This window comes from Chelonoidis abingdonii, chromosome 6 (genome assembly GCF_003597395.2).
Source record: "Chelonoidis abingdonii isolate Lonesome George chromosome 6, CheloAbing_2.0, whole genome shotgun sequence".
Lineage (NCBI taxonomy): Eukaryota > Metazoa > Chordata > Testudines > Testudinidae > Chelonoidis > Chelonoidis abingdonii.
Window position 1 is genome coordinate 28,831,451 of NC_133774.1, and position 24,882 is coordinate 28,856,332.

The window sequence follows — 24,882 nt, forward strand, 5'->3', positions numbered from 1 at the left end:
GGGATAAAAAGGAAAGTTTATAATGGTTCACAATGAAGATGTTTTTCTTTCTGTCTCCTATTCTATTCTGGATTTTATACCAGTCTCATCACTGAGATACGAATACCTTCCAGAAACACAAAGCAACACAATTATCATCATACATATGTGGTTTTCCCTTCCTATATTTTATTTAATTTTTAATTTTGAAGTTTTATTTTATATCTTTAGTGCTATGATCTTTTTTTATTGTTATTGAAGACAAGGTTGAAGTACACCTTGAACCTGGAGCAGAAAGTGGTGAATTCTTTGGTGGTTCTGAGATTCAGAGGGAACCCATTCCAGTATCTGATTGGCTCCAGAGAAAGCAACAAACAACTTCACTGTGGGGAAGCACAGCTGTGGTCCTTGTCTTGGAGCTTTAGAAAATCTTTTAGGTATCCTGGACCCAAAACATTGAATACCTTGAAGAGAAGGACCAAGGCACTGAATTTGACTATAAGATGCTAACGTACTTCACAGATATGTTGCAGTGTTCTTTATTAGCTGGAGTTTCCTAAGGGCTGACTTCTTCATGCCCTGGAATATTGCACTGTTGTAATCCAGCCAGGAGGTGACCATGGTGTGTATTACTGAGGCCAGGTCATTTTCCTCCCAGGATAGGACACAGTATCCTTGTCAGCCAGAGATCTTAGGAAACATTGCTCACCAATGTTGCTGTACAAGGGCTTAGCATTACAGAGGAATCCAGTGGCACTCAAAGTAGGGACTGAACTGATTAATTGTGGTTGTGTATCTTCAACCAAAGGAGACTATATCATGGCTACACATTCCTCAAAGACATTTCCTTTGCATCCATCTTATAGAGCTGTCAACTAGCTGTCCTTCATTTGTGTTCTGATTTTGACCAAACATTGCACAAACTTGGTGACAGCTTTGTTATATGCTGTGACATAGAAGGTAAAAAGCTGTGCCTTGTCTACGTCCTGTTGGCATGTAAGTCCATGATAATTCACCAGTTCTAATAGTTGTTAAACAGGACTGTAGGAGAATAGCCCTTGTGTGACAATGAAAGTGTAAGTTCTAGTTGTGAAAGAAATAATTTTCTATCACTATCCTTTGGGTGCATTGTAGGATGGACTAAAGCAACTTGAGTGTTCCTCTGCACTCCAGTGGCATTTCTTGATCAACTATCAAATGTGGAAGAGAGGTGAAGAAATATGAGAATGGATGCCTGTGCTCCACCCATCAACAAGAGACTATCTATTAGCACTATTAATAGTGTCCATTCCATGTATTGATCTGAACCCAGATTGTACTTGTCTAGATTATGGAAGGTCTTCATTTAGCTGGATTGTGACTTTTGTCCATATCAGAGAATCCAGTGAAGGAAAAAGTCACTGTTATCCTAAGGAACATTTGCTTTTTTCCTTATTCTTTGAGACAAAGTTGTTTTACCCAAGAACATAAGGCTTGTCTGTAAGAGCTATGAATGCTACAACTGAGATACACGTGATCAACAACAAAGGCTCTCTTAAAATGGAGTCTAAATTTTAGTGTCACAGATATTTTCAAACTACACAAACACAGGAAAATCAGTCATTCTGAACTCTGTGTTCCTGTGGAAACCACCCTTTGGAACTGCTCCAAACCTCAACTGAGTCTTTAGGTAAACCTTCGTTCTGTTTCTATGATGTTGATGCTGACTAGAGGAGTAGGAGCTGAATGCAGAACACTCAGATCCAGTCAAAGGCAGAGTACCTTATGCCAGAATGAAGACCTCATCATCTGTGACTAGTCTACAAGTGTCAAGTACTCTGGAGGGAATTACAGGTACTAGCTATAGCCCTACATATCTCATGCATTTGAGGGCAGGACTGACCAGTATAGTAGCTAGCTCAGATTGACTAGGTCCTTTTGCAGCCCTGAGAAAGGCATCAAATAAAGTTATGGAGTAATCCTTAGAGTCAGAGGATTCTAAAGAAGGGGGCCATCATTCTTACAGGGCAGAGTCACAAGCTCCTCTATCCATGACTGTCCATCTAGAAAAGTAACATTGGAAGGCCTAAACCAGCACACCAGACTTACATTGTTTTTCCTGGGCTGTCTTACCCTCTGTAGAGGACTGGGTCTCTTTAGGGTGATATCAAGAGAGTCAAAGTTCCTGCCCAATCCCTATCCAAAACAGGTGTATTCTGTGGGACTCCCTCTCCTCACTCAAGGGAAGGTTGTCAATAGCAAAAGATGAAAAATCAAGCCATGTCTCATCTAGTACCTTTCCTTTTTTCTTTAGACAACAGCCATGACAATGGCTCTTCAGCAGACAAATATGTTGCCAACGTAAAATGAGATAGGGAACCGGAGGCTGTCCAAAGATGGACTGTTGATGAGACAGTTCTAGAGTCAATATGACTGACTGGCTTGGCTACTGATGTAGTCAAAATGAGAATACACAGTTAAATTTTTACCTTTCTCACTAATCGAAGTGCTTGTGTTCTCTCTACTTCATTACTTTGCTGTATGTCAATGCACCTAAAATAAAACAAAAGTTAAATAAAAAATGTGGTCTGTAGATAGGAATAAGGGTAACTTCCACTCTAACTATTAACACCTTGGTGCTACTATTCAAGAGATTGAATGAATACTATTAACACAACTTACTGTCCAGAAATTCTAGTTTTCAGAGAGCACATGGATCATGACTGGTTACAGAACTCTAGTTTGTGTTTTTTCTTCAATAATAATAATCTTTACTACAGATGAAGGATCATTAAAACAATTTTCTTACATACATACATTTACACAACGCTGTGGTGAGATATAAAGGTCTTAGTTGTTCTGAGATGCCTGGAGAACTGCTAGTCATTTCAGAGGAGTACCAATAACATATTTTAATATACCATATCATCAATCTCATCCTATTTCCAGACAAAACAAACTACATTAAATGGCATTAGGATTGAGAGTAACTATCCCCAAAACAAACATGGAAATTCAGAGTTACAGTTAAACTGTAAAGAAATCCAAACATGTTAAGGTATGGAAACATAGTTAAGGTACCCAAACAATCTTACTTCTGACTTGTAGTCATGTCATAGAATTATGGTTAATTCAGAGTTCAGGATCAGATTAAGCTGATTTTTAGAAACAAGTTTATTTCCTCTCCCACACACACACTTTTACTTCCTCATGATATCATTTCACATGATAGAATTCTCTTTGGATTTGGTTGGCATTCTCGTATAATTTTTTTTTTTTAAAGAAAGTTTCCCAAAATAAAAAAATACCTTAGAACAAGGGTCGGCAACCTTTCAGAAGCGGTGGGCCGAGTCTTCATTTATTCACTCTAATTTAAGGTTTCGCATGCCGGTAATACATTTTAATGTTTTTTAGAAGGTCTCTCTCTATGTCTCTATATTATATAACTAAACAAGTGTTGTATTGTAAAATAAACAAGGTTTTCAAAATGTTTAAGAAGCTTCATTCAAAATGAAATTAAAATGTTGAACTTACACTGCCAGCCCGCCTAGCCCACTGCTGGTCTGGGGTTCTGTTCACCTAGACCGGCAGTGTGCTGAGTGATGCCTGCGGCCGGGACCCCAGCTGGCAAGGGTCCAGCAGCCAGAACCCCCAGACCAGCAGCGGGCTGTGCGGGGCCGGCGGCCGGCGCCCAGAGGGCTTGGGGCAGAGGGCTGAAGTCAGGGCAGGGGCTGTAGGGCGAGATAGAGTCAAGCAGAGGTCTGGGTATGTATGAGGGAGGTACAGGGCTCAGGGCAGGGGCCGGGGTGTGTGGGGGGCTCAGGGCAGAGGGCATGGTGTGTAGGGGGTCAGGGGTAAGGGTTCAGGGGAGAGGGCTGGGTGACTGGCCCCCGAAGAACTCCCAACCCCTCTGCTCCTTGTCCCCTGACTACCCCCATCTGGGACAACTGCCCCCCAGGACCCACCCCCATCTAAGCCTCCCTGTTCTTTGTCCCCAGACTGGACCCTATCCCCTACCTGTCCTCTGATTGCCCCAACCCTTATCCACACCCCCGTCCCTAGCCAGACCCCTGGGACTCCCATGCCTATCCAAGCCCACCCTGCTCCCAGACTGCCCCAACCCCTCTCCACACTACGGTCTCCTGACAGGGCCCCCAGAACTCCCAACTCATACAACCCCCCCAGCTCCTTGTCCCCTGACCAGCCCCTCCAGAGCCCCCCCACCTTAACTGCCCCCTCAGTACCCTCCTTGCTCCCTGCCCCCTCACAAACCCTGGGACTCCCATGCCCCATCCAACCCCTCCTTCTTCCTGACTGCCCCCTGCAGAGACCCCCGCCCCTAACCATCACCCCCGGGATCCCACCCCCCCATCCAACCGACCCTGCTCCCTGTCCCCTGACTGCCCCCACCCCTTATTCAACCCCCCCAGCCCTGGGCCCCTTACCATGAGGCTCCACACAGAGCTAGATACACTGCTCCATGGGAGCACACAGCCCCGCCCCTCAGAGCACTGCGTGCGGCGGTGGCAGAGCTCCAGTTGAGTGGGGAGTGTTTGTGCCTTCCCGCGGAGCCAAACGCTGCCCCGCGGGAGTGCACAGCCCCAACCCCCAGAGCGCTGCGCGTGGCAGCAGGGCTCCAGGGGAGAGGAGAAGACGGAGGAGGGGCCGGCAGTTTGCTGTGCTCGGCCCGAGAGCGCGGACCCTGCGGCTTGCAATGCCGGGGAAGTGGGGCCATTTGCTCATCCCGTGCGCACGGCTATGCTTCTGCTCCCTGCCCCCGCGGGGGAAGTGGAGGGTAGAGGAGAGCGCGCCAGGCTGGGCAGGATTTTTAATGGCATACTGGAGTCCCGGCAGGCTCCAGTGTGACACTGAAAATTGGTTCACGTGCTGTCTTTGGCACGCGTGCCATAGGTTGCCGACCCCTGCCTTAGAATATCAAGAATCAACATTTACAGAGCATATTAAGATAGTCATTTCCACACACACCCCACAACCAGTCAAAGATGAGAAAATGAAAAAAAAGTTATTGTAATGTAATCATCTAGGAAAATTACCTAGCTATCAAGTAATCCACTTTCAATTTTAGCACCTTTTGTAGAATACTGGAGTCTCGGATGAGATAGCGAAGGGCTCGCAACCCTGCTGCTCGCACCTCTTTTGCTTCGTTCAGTAAAGCTAATCGCAAACTACAATGGAAAAAATAAGTGGGAAAACAAATTATATAGCAACTAATAGAGCTCCCCATTTGAGGGACAGATGCTGTTTACCGACATGAAAATAAGTTAAAATTTAAATGTAAAGGGAAATTTTCCTTACCTTATTAATTTTCTTCCTTTGAGATCTATGCCAGACCAGTCACTTGGGTAAAGCACCTCTCAGCCAGCAGGTGTAGACAGTACATTGAGATTTTTGATTTTGTCACTACCTCCCACATAGAAGTTTGAAGACTCCCAGACTTAAGATGAATCTTTGAAAGCAGGTCATATAATATTATTTGCTAAGTGAAATATATCAGAAAACTGATACTTTGGAAAGGGAAATTTTAATAAAAAGTGGTAAGGTTAATCAATAAATCCCTTGAGTTAGAAGCAAAGGAAGTAAAATACACAAAGATGGCACAGATGCTACTTTAAAAAAAAATTGAGTTTTAGAGAAGATATGCATATTGCTAAACAAAAAGTGACCTCCCGAAAGACAAGGAATAAATCAAAATGACTAAATAGCAAGGTTTAAGAGGCTATTCAAACGTAGACTGTTATTGCCTTTCAGGAGCCATTCCGTAGTGTCCCACACTCTGACAATACAATCGATACAAGCATTCTTGGTGAGAACGTGAACTGCTGACAAGTGTAGTGTGGACACACACAAGCGAGGTAATACCTGCAGCTACTGTATGCTGACATGACTTAGGTCAGATCCAAATGGTATTTCCAAGAGTTCTGAAGGAACTTATGAAGCAGCTGACCTGCTAATAAAAATATGTTCTCTCATTAAAAACAGTCACTGTCCAAGAAAATTCTAAGGTAGCAAATGTAAGTATATTTTTAAAAAAAGCTTCTAGGAGTGATCCAAGCAATTAGAGTAGTAAGCCTTATATATGCGCCTGGAAAACTGGTTGAAATGTTAATTAAAATAGAACAAAACTCCTGTAAGATCATATGATAGACTCTAACCAGCACAGTTTGTGCATGGAAAATTGTGTCTCACTAATCATTTAGAATTCTTTGAACATATCAATAAAGCAGTGAATAAAGGAGAATCAACTCACATAACATGACTTCCAAAAGATCTCTGATAAAGTACTGCAGAAGATGCTAAATAGCCATGGGTTGAGAGGAAAAGTATTGTAATGGATCAGAAACTAATCTTATTCTTTATTTTGTCTCCTAAGTAAATAGTCAATTTTCATCATCGTAAAAGATGGACAGCATGGCCTCTCAAGGATCCCTAGTAGGTTCCACGGTGTGTGATATATTTATCATGATCTGGAAAGGGAAATAAGGTAGCAAATTTTGGAAATGAGAAAGGTTTTTTAAGTTAATCAGGATCAGAGGGGAATATGAGGGACTTCAGACAAACAAACATTCTAGGTGAATGGGCAATATGATGGCATAAGTAATTCAATACCAATAAATGTAAAGTAATGCACAGTGATGGGAAAGAAGTTATACTACTCATATTTATTACAGGATTCTAAATTAACTGATCAGATCAAAGGAAGGGCCCTTGGTATTACTATAGATGGCTCAATGTGCAGCTGTGATTAAAAAAATCTAACAAGCTGTTAGGATGCATAAGGAATAGGACGATGACTAATACAAAAATATTGTAATACTTTTATATAAATCAATTGTGCAGCCTCATCTGGAACACTGTGCATAGTACTGGTCGCCCCATCTCAAAAAGGACATTGCAGAACTACAAGGGAGTTCAAAGGAGAATGACAAGAATGATCAAGGTCAGAGAGACCTAATGTGAGGGTCTGAGGCAGTAGGGCTATTCCTATGAATATCTTGAGTTTTCCCTCTCTTAACTGTGGAGGGAAAAAAATCAGACATTTCCAAGTTGCCCTCATCGCTGTGGATCTCTCCTTCCTCAAGAGGACTTTTCTTCCCTACTGACTGCCTCTTACAAACAGGGTATCTGAAGGACTTCAAGTCACCAGTCTTAAAATAGCACTGGTTCCCATGGGGGAGTATTACTAAGAGAGAGAAGATATTTGATCCTGGAGGAGATTCATTTTTCCTTTTATGCTTACCCTGGACACTCTGACTACCCCAAAATGAAATGACATTCCTGTGTACCTTTTTTATATCCTAGGCCCTGAGCCTGGGTAGAGAGGGGCACAAACCCTATGTAGGGATCTGCTTTGCGTCTGAAAGCCTGGCACTTCTCAGAATTTTCGCAGGAATCAGTTATGCTATACTCCTGCAAGGACTAAATCACTGCATGTGGGACAGAGTCCACAGACTGGCAGCTACTCCAGGACAAGGGCTAAGAACCTCAGAGACTTCTGGGGCCTAATGGCACTGAGACTCCATCTGTTGGAGAAAAAACAACTGAGCTCTGTGAGCTGTCAAGATCCTTCTATGCAGGGAATGACGCCAAAATCTGTCAGTGTACTGTCTCCATCTGTTGGCAGGAAGAAATTATAATCATGCACATGGACTAGCAAAAAGCACCAAAGAACAAATTCTAACAATTGCATTTATTCTTGGATAAAAAGCTAGCAAATATACAAGTTGTCTTTAGTTTGCTTAAATATTCCATTGTAATAATAGGTTAAATTAGCAATTTTATATGACTAATTCTTAATAGCTTCGTGGTTCAAGATTAGCCATTGATGCCTTCAGAATGCACAAACATTTCTGTAGAATACTTCCTGTGTCTCCGGTAAAACACGTGTAATCTTTAAAATAAATTTTAAAAAAAAGCAAGTCCTTTAAACAACAGGCTCCTATCTGAACACTTTAAGCAATCTGACATAGGTATTTTTGAAAATGTTAACCTAAATGACTTAGGAGTCAAAGACTTAAGTCCTATTTTCAGAAGTGACTCAATCAATCACTTAGTCTCCACTCCTATTGACTTTCAATTAAACTTAAGCTCCCAAGTCATTTTTGAAAATGGAATATAGGCACTTTTGACATTTTTACCCCATAGTTAAATACAAGAAATCAAAGAAGAAAATAGCAACATCATACACTTAAGGATCCAGGCAGAACAAAAAAAAGACCAATTCTTTATTCTTCTTTTTAAAGATCAGCCTCAATAATATTGGCTTCTTCAGTAGCAAGCATTAAAGCATTGCTTTACAAATGAGCATTTCTATATAAAGTTCTTTATTTTCAAAAGATCACAAATGACACAACCAAGGCTGCCTGTTCATCTCTGAAAATGTAGTCACCTTCTATACCCATCTGATCACTGCTATGGCAGAATAAACTGCACATATAAATGCATGCAGTGTGGTACTGAATAGATTATTTCACTGCCTTTTTAAAGACAGACTCTGACGCAGATCCTTGAGCAAAGCATCTTCCATGAAAAGGATCATCCTCTTTGGCACATCTGCCTATGGATTTTCAGAAAATATTGTCACTCTTCCTAGAGAGGGCTTATAGATTTTTTTACGAGTCTGCTGGGTCTGAATTTTATATCTAAAAATTTTTTATTCTTCCTTATCCATGTCCTTGTCTAGCAGGACTTCCTGACTTGGAACTGTATAACAAAATGCACTAGACATGCACCTCGAGACCTATATTAAAAATTTGATTTGGTAAAGAAATTATACTTAATTTGGAAAGTATAGTCTCTACATCACAAAGCTAGCACACAATCTGACACGAATTATAATATACTCAAAGAGGATAATGAAAGTGAAAAGGAGTATTAACAGAAAGGTACTCAGTAGCACCGATTGAAGCATTCAATCTGAGAAAACTCAACATCATCAAAGAAAGTTACAACATGGTCAGTTTTTCTGAAACAAACTGAACAAAATCCTCACAAAATTTAAGGCAATGTTTTCTGATTTTATTTTATTTTTGATTGGACCTACTAAGTTCTCAATGTCAGAAGTCCGCCTACATTGAATGGCAAAACAATTCGGTTGACCGGAAGAGTCAGCCTCATTTTTGTTGTTTCTGCTATCCATTCTGAATCCATGGCAAGTTAGCAGTGTCTGTGCATAAAAGTGGGATTTAATAAATATAAACAAAAATATTTTTATTCTAAGAAACAGATCGAGGCAGATTCCTGTAGCAAGTTTATACCACAAGCTGTCTTAGAGGATGATACTGCAAAAAACTGTGAGTCTCTCTTCAGGGAATATAGTAAACTATTATAGAAACTTACAGGTGAAATCCTAGCCCCACTTATATAAAAAGGAAGTTTTCCCATTGACTTCAATAGGGCCAAAATTCCACCTCAAGAATTTCTGCAAGCCTTTACAAGAGCTACATTTCAAAACACTCTTATTTTACTTTACATTCATTATTAATGCCACGTGAGTTCTTACCTAGAAATGTTGTTCTGGTTTATTATTTGCTCAGTTTCTCTTTCTTATTTCCATAACACTGTTTTATATTTGTACAATTTTACATATTGTGTGTTATGAAATATTAAAATATTAAATAAGAACTACAAAAAACTTGAACTGGGTTTTAAAACGACTTAAGGTTGTTTTCTTTCATTTCATTCAAAACAGCTACTTTAAATGTATTTTGTTTAAAGTGTCCAAATATTACTCAGAAATTATTTTCAGAATACTTACCATATTATGATGTCATCATAGGTAAAACCTAGTTTTTCTTCAGTGTGGCCAGTATTACAAAGAAGCTGCAAGCAAAATAAAATACTCATGTTTGATAATGCTTTAAAAATCTGACTTATTCTTTGATGCTTAAAAATGTTGCCTGAGATTTTCAAAGCAATCTAGAGGATTTAGCACTTCTTCCATGAAATTAACAGATGTGTCAATCTCAAAGTGCTTTAAAAATCTCAACCATTACTTTTATATAGACTATTTCATTCATTTAACTGGCTTGATATTCAGAGGTGCTGAACTCCCATAGCTCTTCAAAAGCAATCACAAATGAGGCCCATAGTGTCAAGCTGAGTACCCAAAAAGGGAGGCAATTTGTAATTAGTGTACGTTTTTGAATGGTTTGGTTTTATCCATGACTTTCCAGCAGGGCCATCCAGAGAATTCAGGGGGCCTGGGGCAAAGCAATTTCGGGGGCCCCTTCCATAAAAAAAGTTGCAATACTATAGAAGACTATATTCTCATGGGGGCCTCTGCGGGGCCAGGGGTAAATTGCCCCTCTTGCCTGCCCGCCGCCCCGGGCAGCCCTGCTTTCCAGCAAGAGGCTGAGGAGTACAGTTACCATACCATATCTGGGCCTAAAAACAAACAGAGGTGTCAAGAAAGGTCTAGAAAGTGCCAGTGTTAGTTCTCCACAAACTTCCCTAAAGAAGGATGACTGGAAATAAGATAATGGGTAATAACCTCAACATCTAGTTTTGGCTTCTTGAGTGGGACCTGACAATTCCTTTTAAAAAGATGCTGACTCTTTGCCTTTCCACTAACATACTCCTCTAGTAAGAGTACAATATAAATCCCACTCAAGATCGGAGCTCAATCTTTTTCCAAGCACTTCTAGAACCTCAGGCAAGTAACACTGGTTGAAACAGAATAGACTTTGCATATGCCCCCTCTGTTCTGACATCAGAGGCTGACAGAATCTAAATCAGCATAATCTTACTGACATACACCAAAACCCCTTACAATGAGAAACTCAATAAGAAAAGAGTATACCGAGCTCAAAACAGTGATTTTTAATATTTGCCTAAGAGTCTTACTATATTTCTGCTCAGTATTCACTGTGTGTTTAATGCCATCAATAATACTAAACAAATTCATAACAAAATGTAATATTTAAAATTTAGTATCCAATATACTTACTGTTCAATGTACTAAGTCACAATATTTAATGTGTGTTCTGTATTCTCCCTACCTCTGTCACCCAGACTCCTGTCATCAGTGGAGCGCAAATCATTTAGATAGGATTCTATTTTAAAAAACAGATTTAGCTGACAATAGGCTAGAATTAAATGATTTTGTAGGTATACTTTCTGCAAGAAGTGTGACCCTTCTAGGTTTTATGTTGTGACTCTTAGTCCTTTCAATGTTGTGGCCATTTAAATTTAAAAACACTTCACAAGTACATGTAATTAGATGTAAGTACATCTTGCTTAATGAATTTTTTTCTGTACTGTGAGGAAAAAAAAACAGCTGTATCTTGAACTCCAACATAATTAAAAAGGAGCAGATCTGTTAGTAAAACTTCATCTAGAATCTGAAGTAAAATGTAGCCAACTATTCTGAAATATTTGGGATTATGTATTTGCCTTAAAAATAAATACACACATTGTTACGAGGTAATTTCAATAAATTTAAAAATATAAAGGCCTAATTTTTCTCATTGTTTCCAAATTGTAGTGAGTTCAACACCAGACATCTGCATGCATTAACTGGTTATAACATTGTGTCACATCCTAGTATTTATCTATTTTTGTGACGCCACTAACGTTGGACTGCCTATGACCACGTTAGCATTTCTATTGACATCTTATGAAGTGTAAAAATTGGTTGACAAAACAGTGTGAGGAAATACTTGCTAAAAGTAGTTTGTTGTTTTATTCTAGACGAGTGAGTCAATACTTGTTTAGGTACATCATTTTAGGGAAAATTATTCAAGCACCCTCCCCTAAAATGTAAATATATGTTATACTTTCATAGAACTTTCTTCAGAATCCTTAACAAGCATTTTCACTATTTGAAAAATCTGAGTGATAATTCTGAAGTATGAAAAAAAATATTTCCAAAGAGCAAAAATACTCTGCTGACTAGATAGTTGTTTTTTTTTCCTGCATAAGGCAGCGTGGGAACTAGGAAACAATAATTTCAGACAACAGAAGTATTGGCAAGGTCTAAAAGCGTGTGTAATTCTGCAAAGCATAAAAGAGAAAGCTGAGTTTTTCCAGTATCATGCACTAGGATTAAGATTACACCACTGGCCTGTAAATTACTTTAAAATGGGATTAGTTATAAATTACAAAGTAATATCTCTTTGAAGAAGGGATGTTGGAAGACTGTCCACCATGTCAAAGTTGGTGAATCATAACAAAATGTAGCCAACTATTCTGAAATATTTGGGATTATGTAATTTAAGATACATTAGATATCTGCAAGATTCTCCTTTATAGTATATTTTTAGTGCTTTGTTCAGTCCATTCTCCAATAAAGTACCTTTGAGAAAATAATCAAATTCAATATATTGAAACTTATTCCTGAAGAAAAAGAGGCTTAATCTAACCCTGACTTGCAAGGAAAAATTCATAACTTAATCTGATTACACACATAGTTCCATAATTCTGTTTCTAGCCTAATAGTTTTAATGTGAATTGGAGAGCAAAAAAGAATATACAGATACAGTGAACCACGGCCACTGGGAGCTGCAATGTAAACACTGTCTCACGGCCAAACAGCGGACTACCCTGACGAGCCATGTGCAGCCTGCAGGTTGCCCACCACTGGTCTAGAAACAGACAAAATTTACTAAAAAAGCAGAACTATAATGATACCTATATAAACAAGCGAAACAACAACATAATATCAAGGTGATTTAAATTTTCTGGCCCAGTGTGGATTGGCACTGTACTAATTGACTATCTATGGAATAAAAGGTCTTCCATACCAGAACTGATTTTGGAACTATTTCAGGAAACCTGCCATAATGGAAACTGAACAAAGTACAGATGTAAGAGATGTATCTGTGCAGGATGGATGAATGGAATTGTAAAAGAGTAAGTTATCTACAACCTGAGAATTGTGTTCTTCATTTATTGTTGTGTTCATGGTCTAGCCAGTCTTCATCTTTAGGAATTCCATTAGATTAAAAAGCTACTTCTTATTAAACCACCAAGATAGGTTCACGGCCACAGTGATCTTACTGATGAAACTTTCACCCTTCCTCTTCTCATCCCCATCCTACCTTTTTGTGTCATGTTTAAAATCAGATTTTAAGAAATTCAGTGCAAGGTCTTGGTCTTTTTATTTGTCCTGTAAAGTGCCTGGTACTGTTACAAATAGTAATATTAAAAATTAGGCTTGCTGTAAACAAGGCAAGGTAAAGATCTTAATATAAAAAAAAAAAAGAGACTTAAGATGAGGACAAAGAAAGATGAGTTGCGTATGTGAAGGAGAAAAAATTAAAAGTATTTGATTTTACAAGCATTTTTTTCCTCTTTCCATAAAATATAAGACTTCATTTTTGAGCATATCATCATTGCTAAACAAATAAACCATTTGTAAATGTTTCTAATCTGGTTCATTAAAAGATACTGTTCACAGTGTAAACAAATACAATGACAACACTGGAAACTTAAATCCTGCAGAACATTGTCTTCAACTAAATAAAAAGATAAGTGTCTTTACAATGCCTCCCTTCTGATCCCTAATTACTTAAATGAAGAATGAAGTTCATATCTGGAATAATTTAAATGGTATGTTACGCAAAGCACATTTAAAAATATCTTTATGTTCATTCTTCTTCTCCTCCTTTAATCCTCCCTCAAGTTGGAATGTTGAGGAAGGAGTGATATGGGGGGAAAGAACATGCTGTGAAAATTTCCAGTAATAAAATGGATAACATTTTACGTTTTTCATTTCAGTTCAACTATTGCTCAAATACAAAATTATTTCTGTTGGGAGAGATTTGAGTCCAACAAACATTTTTCTATCACTAACACTTGCTGAACTTCACTAATATAAGTTACAATAAAATGTAAAAATCAATAAAGATTATACATACAAGTACAAATAAATCCCTCTGCACAACAAGCATTCTTGCTGGCAGTTTCACCATGACCAAAGACCAAGCAGGTTTGGGGAATAAGCTATTATTTTACCCTCTATGAACGGTTCTGTCTCATCAGGGTTGAAACACTGGCATGAAAATGGTGACTATTACACTGACTGATTATGTATCTTAGTGGTTTCTCAAACTTTTGTTCACAGAACATTTGCCCTTTTCGGTCCAGAGAACAGCATAAGAACCCAAATGTAAGGAACTGGCAAGTTGCTAGGCAAAGCTCTCTTTATGAATGATCAAAATAGTCCCTTCTGGTCTTGGGACTCTGAAGCTGATGATAAGCCACTGCTGAATCTTTTAGGATATGTCTAAACTTCCAAATAAAAACAAAGCCACACGCACAAATGGCAGAGCATCTCAAAGCCCATGTCAACTGAGTTGGCTTTGCGGGGCTTGCACTATGGAACTAAAAATAGTGATGTAGACATTCCTGCTCAGGATGTGGGTGGGTGAGGTTCTGTAGTCTGCTACGTGCAGACTAAAATCAGGTCAGACTAAAATCATTATGGTCCCTTCTGGCCTTAAAAATCTATGTACTGCTATATTAAGCCCACTGGGTGTGAGCCCTGGAAGTCCAAAGTCAGTTGACCCAGGCTCTGAGACTCTGCTGCGGATTTTTTTTTATTGTTTTTTTTAAACACATGCAGTGTAGACATACTCAGAGGGTTTAAGATTACAAATCTTCTTAATCTGGCACCTTTCACTAACACTAGTTTACATATTTCAAAAGCCCATAAAATAAGACTGTAGAAATTCAGTCCTTCACAAATTAACACAGCTGTTTTCCAGTTATGGTCCACAGAACACTGGTGATCCATGAAGAACTTGCTGATCACGAGGCTGTGGTTCCCCTATGTTTTCTGATGCTAAATTGTGTAAAAATTAGCTTAATACACATTAGCTTTCTAATATTACTTTTTCATGCAAGCAATCACTGTAGCTGCCATGTGTTAAGGAATCATAAATGAGGAGGGAGGTGCTCCACTCAATCACAAATGGGAGGGGCAGATGGTCCACGAGATTCTCAGTATTAAAACCCATATATCTATACATATAAAAAGCAGCTGGTAACTTTTGTACATCTGTACCGCTTTAATATATAATGAAGAGGTTGCAATCTAGTCTGAAAGTTTTCTTATTAGCAAATGAAACCCTCTTAATTACATTAAGTTTTAGAACAAATCTACAATTTATTAATTTGCAAATTTCTTCTCATTTCACCTTCATATGCCTTTAGTATGTCAATCTATTTGTACAGAATGCTAAACTCTTGTTAAGAACAGATACACTGATCACAAGGACTTCTGACCTTCACATTTAACAATTAACATGCACTTCATTTCATATATCTAGAAGTTCATACATTACCAGAATACAAAACTGTCCTGTACATGCCACTATTTGGCTTACATACTCTTTGTAGTTTACTAAAATGGAAATGGGCTAGTATAGCTTTTAAATTCCTGGAATTAATCCAAGCATACCAAGAGACTTAGTTTTAAGTTTTAACATAAAAACACCTTTTCAGCCTGTCCCTCATTCTTATTTACTGGCCATAATTCAGTTCTGAAATTCACATATTTCAATACAACAACAAATCAAAAAGAAAAATAGAACAGATTCCTGGAATGGTTAATTTAATATTAGCACAAAAATGTTACGCTAGGCCACACAGTGGCTTTTTAACACACACATTTCAGTGAAGATCTTTTCGTGCTTACTGTCACCCATGAGTTGTTCATGTTACTGGGATGAGTCATAGCAATTCTAACACCATAGAAGCATGACTTAGAAACAGTAGCTCAAAATAGCAAAACCACAGAAGGTCCAAAGCATATATAAAATTGAATATAGTCTATTATATAGGAAATACATTAGTGAGGTACTTACTGCAGAACATAGAATTAAATAATAATAAAAGGACTTGTGACATGCCCTAAAGATGGCCACAGAATCTAGATCTGAACTAGTTTATTCTGAAAGTTTGTTACATAGCTGAATCTCTTTGACAGAACGTTATTGCGGGTTCTTTCATGTTTCATCCTAGGCTTTCTGAACCACCTTGTACCACAGTAACGTAGCTGTCATAGTGGGGCATGCACAGTCAATGGTGAATGCCAGTGTTAACACAACTTGAATAGCCAACGGCAGCAGACTAGAAGCCAACGCAAGGACCAAAGGCACAGCCTATCCTGTTGAGCTGTCAGGTTACTATATACTGCATGAACTGAAGTTCTGCCTTATACGTCTCCATTCTGCCCTTGATACAGTGAATTTCAGCAAATATATGGACCACTGCAGCTGGATTCTCATCCAGCAGGAAGGGGCAAAATTTCTAGTAAACTGGAAGGCAGAAACAGCTTTGAAAACATTTCACCAAAAAGAAACCCCACAACTTTCTTCACTTGCTTACTATCTCTTCTTCTTCAAGTGATTGCTCATATCCATTCCAGTTAGGTGTGTGCGCGTCGTGTGCACGTTCGTCGGAGAAACTTTTACCCTAGCAACGCTTGGCGGGTGGCCTGGCTGCCCCCTGGAGTGACGCCGCTATGGGCACCGATAATACCTATACTTCCCGGCCACGACAAACCCGGTCAGTTCCGCAGATGCTTCTGTACGCCTAACGTGGTCGGTCGTTAGTGAAAGACAGCGGAGAGTGAGCAGCTTGGCTGCAACGTCCACCTACAACTAGCTACTCGTAGATTGTATTGTTTTTATTCTCATATCGTTCAAATAACCATAAGTTTTTTGTTCTCGTTCTTATATAGTTAGTTTAGTCTGTAAAGTGTCATAATTGTATAGAATTTGTTGTTAGTGTATTTGTTAGGCAGGGTTCGCGGGAGTATGATCCCCTCCCCGCTACCCGGTGCAGGAGCTCATAGCCTGGGCTCCACCAGGAGTTTCAAAGTGCTGGCCGGCCTGTACAGGCTGGATGCCACAGAGACCCCTCACGACTCTGCTTTGAAGTGCCTCGGAGAATCGTCACTTAACTGCTAACGTGCTCGATTTGCAGGCTCTATCAAGCCGACGAACATAAGAGGAGCGGGTGACATCAGAATAAAACAGCTCCTCATGTGCAATATGTGCGTCTTGACACCTTGGCACCGAGCACTCGAGTCAGCCGGTGAGGCAGACGGCAACCACCCCCGGCCCGGACCCGCACACGTATCTAAAGACTCCCTGCACACCCGGCCAAACGGCACTTGAAATATCGACTCCATGCCGCTTCCCTTACTGCCACGAGGTGAAGACGGGCTAGACTCCCTGGCTGCATTCGGCAACCACCCTATGTCGCAGCCGCAGAGATCTGCGCTAGATATCAGACAGCTCGGGACACCCATGATACTCTGCCGCGACATCTTTGCCCACTGAGATCCGGGCACCATCCGAGTGTCCAGCGCGCCGGCGAGGCCGTTGAGTCCGGCGCCTGACTAGCGTCCCGGCGCCCCGCGGCTGTTATGCAGCTCACTATGCGATCTGAACCGGAGGCGTTTTTCGGCGGCGAGAGATTTGATTGCCATCCACTGATGCGGTCATGCCCCTACCCCGGTGCAGGTATTCCAATCTTGGGCAAGCCGACCCTGAACCAGCCCGCCCGTCTGTCCCAGCTCAGCGGGACCTAGCCACCGCTCAAAGTCGTGGGTCCCGCAGGCACTCCCCGGTCGAGTAGACGCTCATCCGCTCTAGACGTCCGCTTCGCTAGTCCCAGCACGGGTTCCTCTACACGGCACCGCGTCGGGACTCGCGCACCAGTCGACTCTCGTTCTCATCCGAGCCTCAATATTTGCACGCAACCTCTTCCTGGTTTCCCCCCCCCAGGCCCCTAGGCACTCGGCACCGTACCTCCCAGAGCCGATACGCTGCAGAGCACTTCAGATCCGGTGACCTCCGGCACCAGTCTGTGAAGGTCCCGAGGTCTCTATCTAGCGTACACTGGTACCGGCTCCCTTGACACTACCGGCGATCCAAGGAATGTCCCTGGCTAAGAGGGGAGCAAGGTCCATCGGACTCTCATGTTCCAGGTTCTCTGCTCCCTCCATGGCCGTCCAGGCGAGTCTGTCTGTGTACCTCCCACGTGGACAGATTATTACGACCAGGACGTCTTGAGTAACGCAGAGGTCCTTTACGGCTGTCTTCCAGGACCGTCCAGTCTCAGGACACTGGGACTTTCTCCAACAGTGGTCTTTGACATCCCTGGGCCATACATCATCAAGCCCAAGGTGCTCCTGTAGTCCAGACTCCCGCTCTGCTGCCTCAGAAACAGTCGGGGCACCAGAGGCCACCATTTACCCGTTCCCCCTCTCCAACTGGGACAGGAGAGAGATACCCACCCTTCCAGACTTCCCCGCGACTAACAGTCCCGTGCACGCGAGTACGTACAGGAACACTACCGCCGCCAGGAAAGCACAGAGGGACCATTCAGGACCCTCTCATCCCGGAAAGGTATCATCCATCTTGCTCCCAGATTAGTGCTCTAGTGGCACGGACCTTGTCATGCGGCCGCACCCCGCTCGAATAGACTCTCAAGGCCCCATCAGTGACCTCCTTTCGCAGCAGTGGCACTCCATTAAACCTCACGTGGAGGTAAGTCCCGGAGGTCGTAGACCCTCGGGTTTGTGAGCTCTCCTCGCTGCGGATGCCCCACTAGGATGGCTCTCGCCGTTTATTAAGACCATCCAGGCCACTGCCTGACACCTTATGGCATCCCAGCTCCATTCCCCTACCTTCATAGGAGGTTCGAGAGGACAATACATCGTACCCCTCTCGGGGGTATGAGTACTTATATGATTCATTCCTGCTCCCCTCTCATTAGTTGTCAAGTCGCGTTCACGAAAGGAACCAACATTAGAAAGGCCAGCAGGCCACCTAGCCCCAAAATCCATAGGAGTCAGGCGGATGACCTCCTCAGGGTCCGTAGTTGATATCACGGCGGTGGCCCTGCAGCTCCGGGTGGCCAAACCAGCAGTGCTTCTCTCGAAGCCGTTACACGCTAAAAAAGAGGCGAGCCTGTGGCTGGGGAGCGCGTGGATAGGTTACACTGAACTAATTGTCCTAACCACAGGTCAGACCAAGGAAGTTTTGGCCGTGTTCCTGGAGGAAGGGAAGAAGGTGGCCAGAACCTCTCTCCAAGCCTCCCTCGATGCAGCCGACTCGGCAGCCAGAACTCTGGCCTCCGGTATTACTATGAGGTGTATCTCCTGGCTCCAGGTCTCCAACCTGCCACCCAAGCTCCAATACACCATCCAGGACTTACCCTTTGATGGCAAGGGTTTGTTTTCAGAGAAGACTGATCCCAGGTTGCAGAGTTTGAAGGACAACAGGGTCATCATGTGCTCGTTGGGCATGCATACCCCGTGACCCAATGTAGACCCTTCAGACCTCAACCCCATCGCCCGTACTTTACGCCTCGGCACAGGCAGGACTTCAGTAGGAGATGCGGGCGGGGTGGCCACAGACGCCAATCCGGACCCCAAGGGGGTCAAAACCACGGGCCCCCAAAAGCAGCCCTGGGGCCTAAGTCCAACTTTTGAAGGTGAGCCCGAGGACGGCGTACCAGTCTCAAGACAGGATCCTTCCCCTCCCTTCTCCAACCGTCTCTCCTACTTCCTTCTAGTGTGGCCCCAACTGACCTCAGATCTCTGGGTTCTACACACGGTGAAGCAAGGATACCACCTCCAATTTGCTTCATCCCCACCTTCCCACCCCCCATCCCAGTCCCTCTTCCCTCTTCAGGAACCCCTCTCATGAGCAAGTCCTCTTACAAGAGGTGCAGTCTCTCCTCGCCGCAGGAGCTACAGAGGAGGTACCATCAGACGAGAAGGGGAAGGGGTTTTATTCCCGCTACTTTCTGATTCCCAAGTCCAAGGGAGGCCTCAGGCCTATCCTAGACCTGCGAGGCCTCAACACGTGGATGGTCAAGTTGAAGTTCTGTATGGTCTCCCTAGGGACTATTATCCCGTCCTTGCATCCTGGAGACTGGTATGCCGCCCTCGACATGAAGGACGCATACTTCCACATTGCCATCTTTCCTCCACACAGGAGGTATCTTCGCTTTGTGGTCAACCACTAGCACTTTCAATTTACGGTCCTCCTCTTTGGCCTCTCCACGGCCCCAACGGTATTCACGAAGTGCATGGCCGTCATCGCCGCCCACCTCCACCGGCAACAAATACATGTATTTCCGTATCTGGACGACTGGCTCATCAAGGGAGCCTCCCAGACTCAGGTCCGACAGCATGTCGGCATAATCACGGACCTATTCTCCTGAGGCTGTTCCTCAATGCCGAGAAGTCCACTCTGGTCCCCACACAAAGGCTGGACTTCATAGGGGCGACGCTGGACTCCACTCAAGCCAGGGCTTACCTCCTTCAGCCCCGCTTCCAGACGATTGTGTCGATCATTCGAGGTCTGCAGACCTCCCCAACCACCTCGGCTCGCACATGCCTCGGCCTACTGGGACATATGGCCGCATGTACTTATGTGACCAAATATGCCAGGCTCCGCCTGCGACCTTTTCAAACGTGGCTCAATTTAGTCTACCGCCTGGGCAGGGACCCTATAGACGTCCTGGTGACAGTTCCACCGAGCACCCTATGCTCTCTCGATTGGTGGCTAACTCCCTCCCTGGTATGTGCAGGGATACCATTCCATCCACCGCCGCCTTCGCTGTCCTTAATGACTGATGCGTCATCCCTCGGTTGGGGGGCTCACCTAGGTCACCTTCGTACCCAGGGCCTTTGGTCGCCGCAGGAGCTGATGCTCCACATAAATGTCCGGGAGTTGAGAGCAGTCTCCTTCGCGTGTCAGGCGTTCCAATAACATCTTCATGGCCGTTGTGTCTCTGTGTTTACAGACAACACAACGGCCATGTATTATATGAACAAACGGGGGGGACTCGCTCTTCTCCCCTGTGTCAAGAGGCCATTCGACTGTGGGACTTCTGTATAGCCCACTCGATAAACCTGGTGGCGTCCTTTCTCCCGGGGGTTCTGAACAAACGCTCTGGCGGATCGGCTGAGCGATCCTCCTCTAATCATGAATGGTCGATAAGAACCAGACGTCATACATAATCGATCTTCCAGAGTGTGGGGGTTTCCCTCATTAGACCCTGTTCGCACTTCCCGCTCGAAACAGGAAGTGGCAGGAGTTTCTGGGGGCTCCGTTCAGGGTCCTCTCACTAGGCCTCGATCACCGGACGCATTCCTCCTGTTGTGGAGGCCACCTACCTGCTATAACGGCCACCTCCACCAAGAATCCCTCTGGTTTCAGCAAAAGTCCATGAATAAAAAACTTCCGCAGGGACAGAGCGCATCTGATCCTGATTGCGCCTTGCGTGGCCCAGACAGCACTGGTACACCACCCTGCTCGAGACCTGATCATGGCCAGTCCAGTTTCCCTCCCACTTGCCTTCCAGACCTCATCAAACGCAAGGACCACGGCAGGCTTACGGCCACCCACAGACCTGCAAGCCCTTCCACCTCACGGCATGCTCCTGCAATGTGCTAAAACACAGCGGAGTTACGCTGTTTCCGCTCCGGTACAGCATATTCTCCTCAGTAGCAGAAAAGCCTTCCACTTTCGCCATCCACGTTACCTGGCAAAGTGGAAACGCTTCTCCTGCTAGTGTGGCAAATGCAGGACGCTACTCCCCCTCCCTGAGGCCATCGATTCCCACGCTGTCCCTTGAAGACTACCTCTGGTCATCTTAAGCAGCAGGGCCTGAACGACAAATCTACTCTCTGAAGGTGCACTTCGGCGGCTATCATCCACTCCTTCCATCCAGGAGACGGGTGGCCACTCCATGATTTTCCCACCCCTTGGTTCACTAGATTTCAGTTAAGGGCCTAGAGCGCCTCTACCGGGGCCCAGTACACATACGTCCCTGCCCCTACTACCTGGGATCCTCAACTTAGTCCTAAATCAGACTAATGCATCCGCCTTTTGAAGCCACTGCCAACTTGCTCGCTCCTGTACCTGTCGTGGAAGACAGTCTTCCCCCTGAGTGGCCAACTTACTAATCAGAGCCCAGAGGGTCTCCGAACTCCGAGCAACTCACAGTGGACCACGTGGTGGCCATACTGTCCTTTCACAAGGACAAGGTACAGTTGCGATCCCCCCTCATCCGGCTATTCCTCCCTAAGGTAGTGTCCGGCCTTAGGCACCATACCAACCAACAGGACCCCATCCTCCTCCATCCCGGTCTCTTTCCAAAAGCCTCACATCTTCTCACTCGACAGGGAGCAGCAGTTAACACTCCTTAGATGTCCGCAGGGCTCGCTTTTTATATCGAGCAGGACAGAAGCCCTTCCGAGAAATCTTCTCCCCAGCTGTTTCGTGGCAGTCATCGCCGGAATTGGATGAAAAGGTCCTACCAGTCTCCTCCCAGAGGATCTCCTCTTGGGTAACAGCGTGCATACGCACATGCTATGACCTGGGCTCATGTCCTTCATGGGCCATCTCACTGCGCATTCAACCAGAGCTCAGAGCATTCATGCAGACCGCTTATCCTGGCCACGTGCCTATCCAGGAGATCATGCCGCGCAGCGACCTGAGTCATTCGGGTCCACATTCTTTGCCTCGCACTATGCTCTGGCATCAACAGTCTAGAGATGATGCAGCCTTTGGCGACAGCGTTCTGCATGCTGCCACATCTCACTCCAACCCCTCCGCCTCCTACATAAGGCTTGGGAATCACCTAACTGGAATGGATATGAGCAATCACTCGAAGAAGAAAAGATGGTTACTCACCTTTGTAACTGTTGTTCTTCGAGATGTGTTGCTCATATCCATTCCAAACCCACCCTCCTTCCCCTCTGTCGGAGCAGCCGGCAAGAAGGAACTGGAAGATGGCCGGGTCGGCTGGGGTATATATCCAGTGCCATAGCTGCGCCACTCCAGGGGGCGCCCAGCCGACCCGCTGAATGTTGCTGGGTAAAAGTTTCTCCGACGAACGTGCACGCGGCGTGCACACACCTAACTGGAATGGATATGAGCAACACATCTCGAAGAACAACAGTTACAAAGGTGAGTAACCGTCTTTTTTCATTCTCTTTCAGAACAAAATGTTGCAGTCAAAGTCATTTTCCCCTCAAGGTCTTAATAATTCCACCCCAATTTTCAAATACATTCACCATCTCCCTTCAGTTAACACAGCAAGTTTAAGAATCTTCACCTTCAGAGAACTGCACAATCTTGCCCACATCTACATCTCTGCTCCTATTTCTTTCTACTCTTTTTCACTCTGTTCATTCACCTAATCCATGCGCCTTCTTCCTTTTTCACCCCAAAGTTTGCAACAGCTTTTCTTGTGCAATCAGACCTCTCTACATTAAAATCCCTCCTGTGAAGACACTTCTGTTAAGTCCTAAAATGATGTTCACTGCTTGACTCTAATACATCCAACTACTACTGGCACAGCACATATAATTTGCATCTGAACTAGTTCACAACATCCTTAGTACAAGGAGCAGGTCATCTTTGCATATAAAATTCCCAGTGTTAGTACTCAAAATTAATAGTAATTATGATCCTTACAGAACAGAAGAAACACACGGAACCAAGAAATATGAAGTGTCTTTTCTGTTACACAAGCTTAGTGAACTGCTTCATTAAAAAGTCAGTTTAATTTTTGCCACCATCACGTGCTCTTATGAAAAAAAGAAATCTTTCAAGCCTATTAGTAGCATTTTAATTATAACAGGAAAAATTCAAGAGCCTGCAAAACTAATTCTTCGTAATTCATACCTGCAAATTCTCACTCTCAAGAGGACTGGACTTATAACACTTACAATAAGCAATCTGAAAAAAAGTCAGAGCCAATATTCTAAACAGCTATTGGACAAATTTATTGAACTGCAGCACACGAGTATTTTTCAAAGAACAGGTGGGTATGAAAATAAAATCCTCAGATTTGGCAGAAATATTACCCCACTTTTACTAAACCTACATTTGGTAAAACTGAACCACAGGATCTTTGTTCATGCAGAAGTCAGATAAATTAATTTGGACTTTTCCGGCCAGAACTCATGTCTGATGTTATGATTTCTAGCCATCCTGGAACATTTGAATGTGTTAGCTTCAGATTTATTTTCTTTAAAAAGGAATGATTTTTGAAGACAATTTAATTGCAAAAAATACATCATACTTTTCTTTAAAGGTATGTATTTACATTCCAGGAATTTTCAAACAAAATCCCTTAGGATTTTGTTGGTCTGGAGTCAGCTATACTCATCACTTTATCTACTGAAGTGATGTCAGAAGGTAGGCATGGTTGTTTGACATGCACATGGTAAAGAGATCACATCATCAGTTCCTTCGTCCTCACCTTAAAAGGAGCTTCAACTCTTAGGATATAGTCCTCTCTAAATAATGGCATTTCAACCATCACATCAGCAAGTGTTACCACAGAAAAATATCTATAAATAGGATAATTTTGAAAATGTTATATTTATTTTTTCATGACTTACTTAATTTTACCTAATGCTGCTGACTAGCAACCCATAAAAACATGAATGCTTATATACTGCTGGCCCTTTGACTGAACATGCCTGCTTTCCCATTATTAAGGCTACGATTTTGTGGCGAAGATTGCAGAAGTCATGGAATCAGTGACTTCCAAAGACCTCCGTGACTTCAGCCCCAGCGGGTTGCAGGGTCCTGTCGCCTCTCGCAGCAGCAGGGAGCTGTGAGGTACCCCCGCCACCTAAAACAGCAGACCCCCAAGCATTGAGCCTTTATGGGCAGCAGAGGTAACCTGGAGCCCCCCCGCTGCTGCAGAGGCAGAGGGACCCCCCACAGTCCCCTGGTTACCACAGAGGACAGGGGGACCGCCACAAGCTCTCGGGTGCCATGGGGAGGCCCCCCACAGCTCCCCACTGCAGCGGCAGCAGTGGGATCCCCGCAGCTCTCCACCCCCAGTGGATATTTTTAGGAAAAGTCATGGACAGGTCACAAGCAATAAAGAAAAACTCATGGAAGCCCATGACCT

The 24,882-nt window shown here is 43.4% G+C and overlaps 1 protein-coding gene across 1 annotated transcript in view; it reads right to left on the minus strand.

The window, feature by feature from the left end:
- The window catches only part of RICTOR (RPTOR independent companion of MTOR complex 2), a 194,734-nt gene that overhangs the window by 108,324 nt on the left and 61,528 nt on the right, over positions 1 to 24,882 (minus strand). The window contains exons 5-7 of the mRNA XM_075067463.1: positions 9,734 to 9,798; positions 5,013 to 5,144; positions 2,448 to 2,511 (exon numbers count right to left, since the gene is read on the minus strand). Of these exons, the coding sequence (XP_074923564.1) occupies positions 2,448 to 2,511; positions 5,013 to 5,144; positions 9,734 to 9,798 (261 nt within the window). The remainder of the gene's footprint in view (positions 1 to 2,447; positions 2,512 to 5,012; positions 5,145 to 9,733; positions 9,799 to 24,882) is intronic.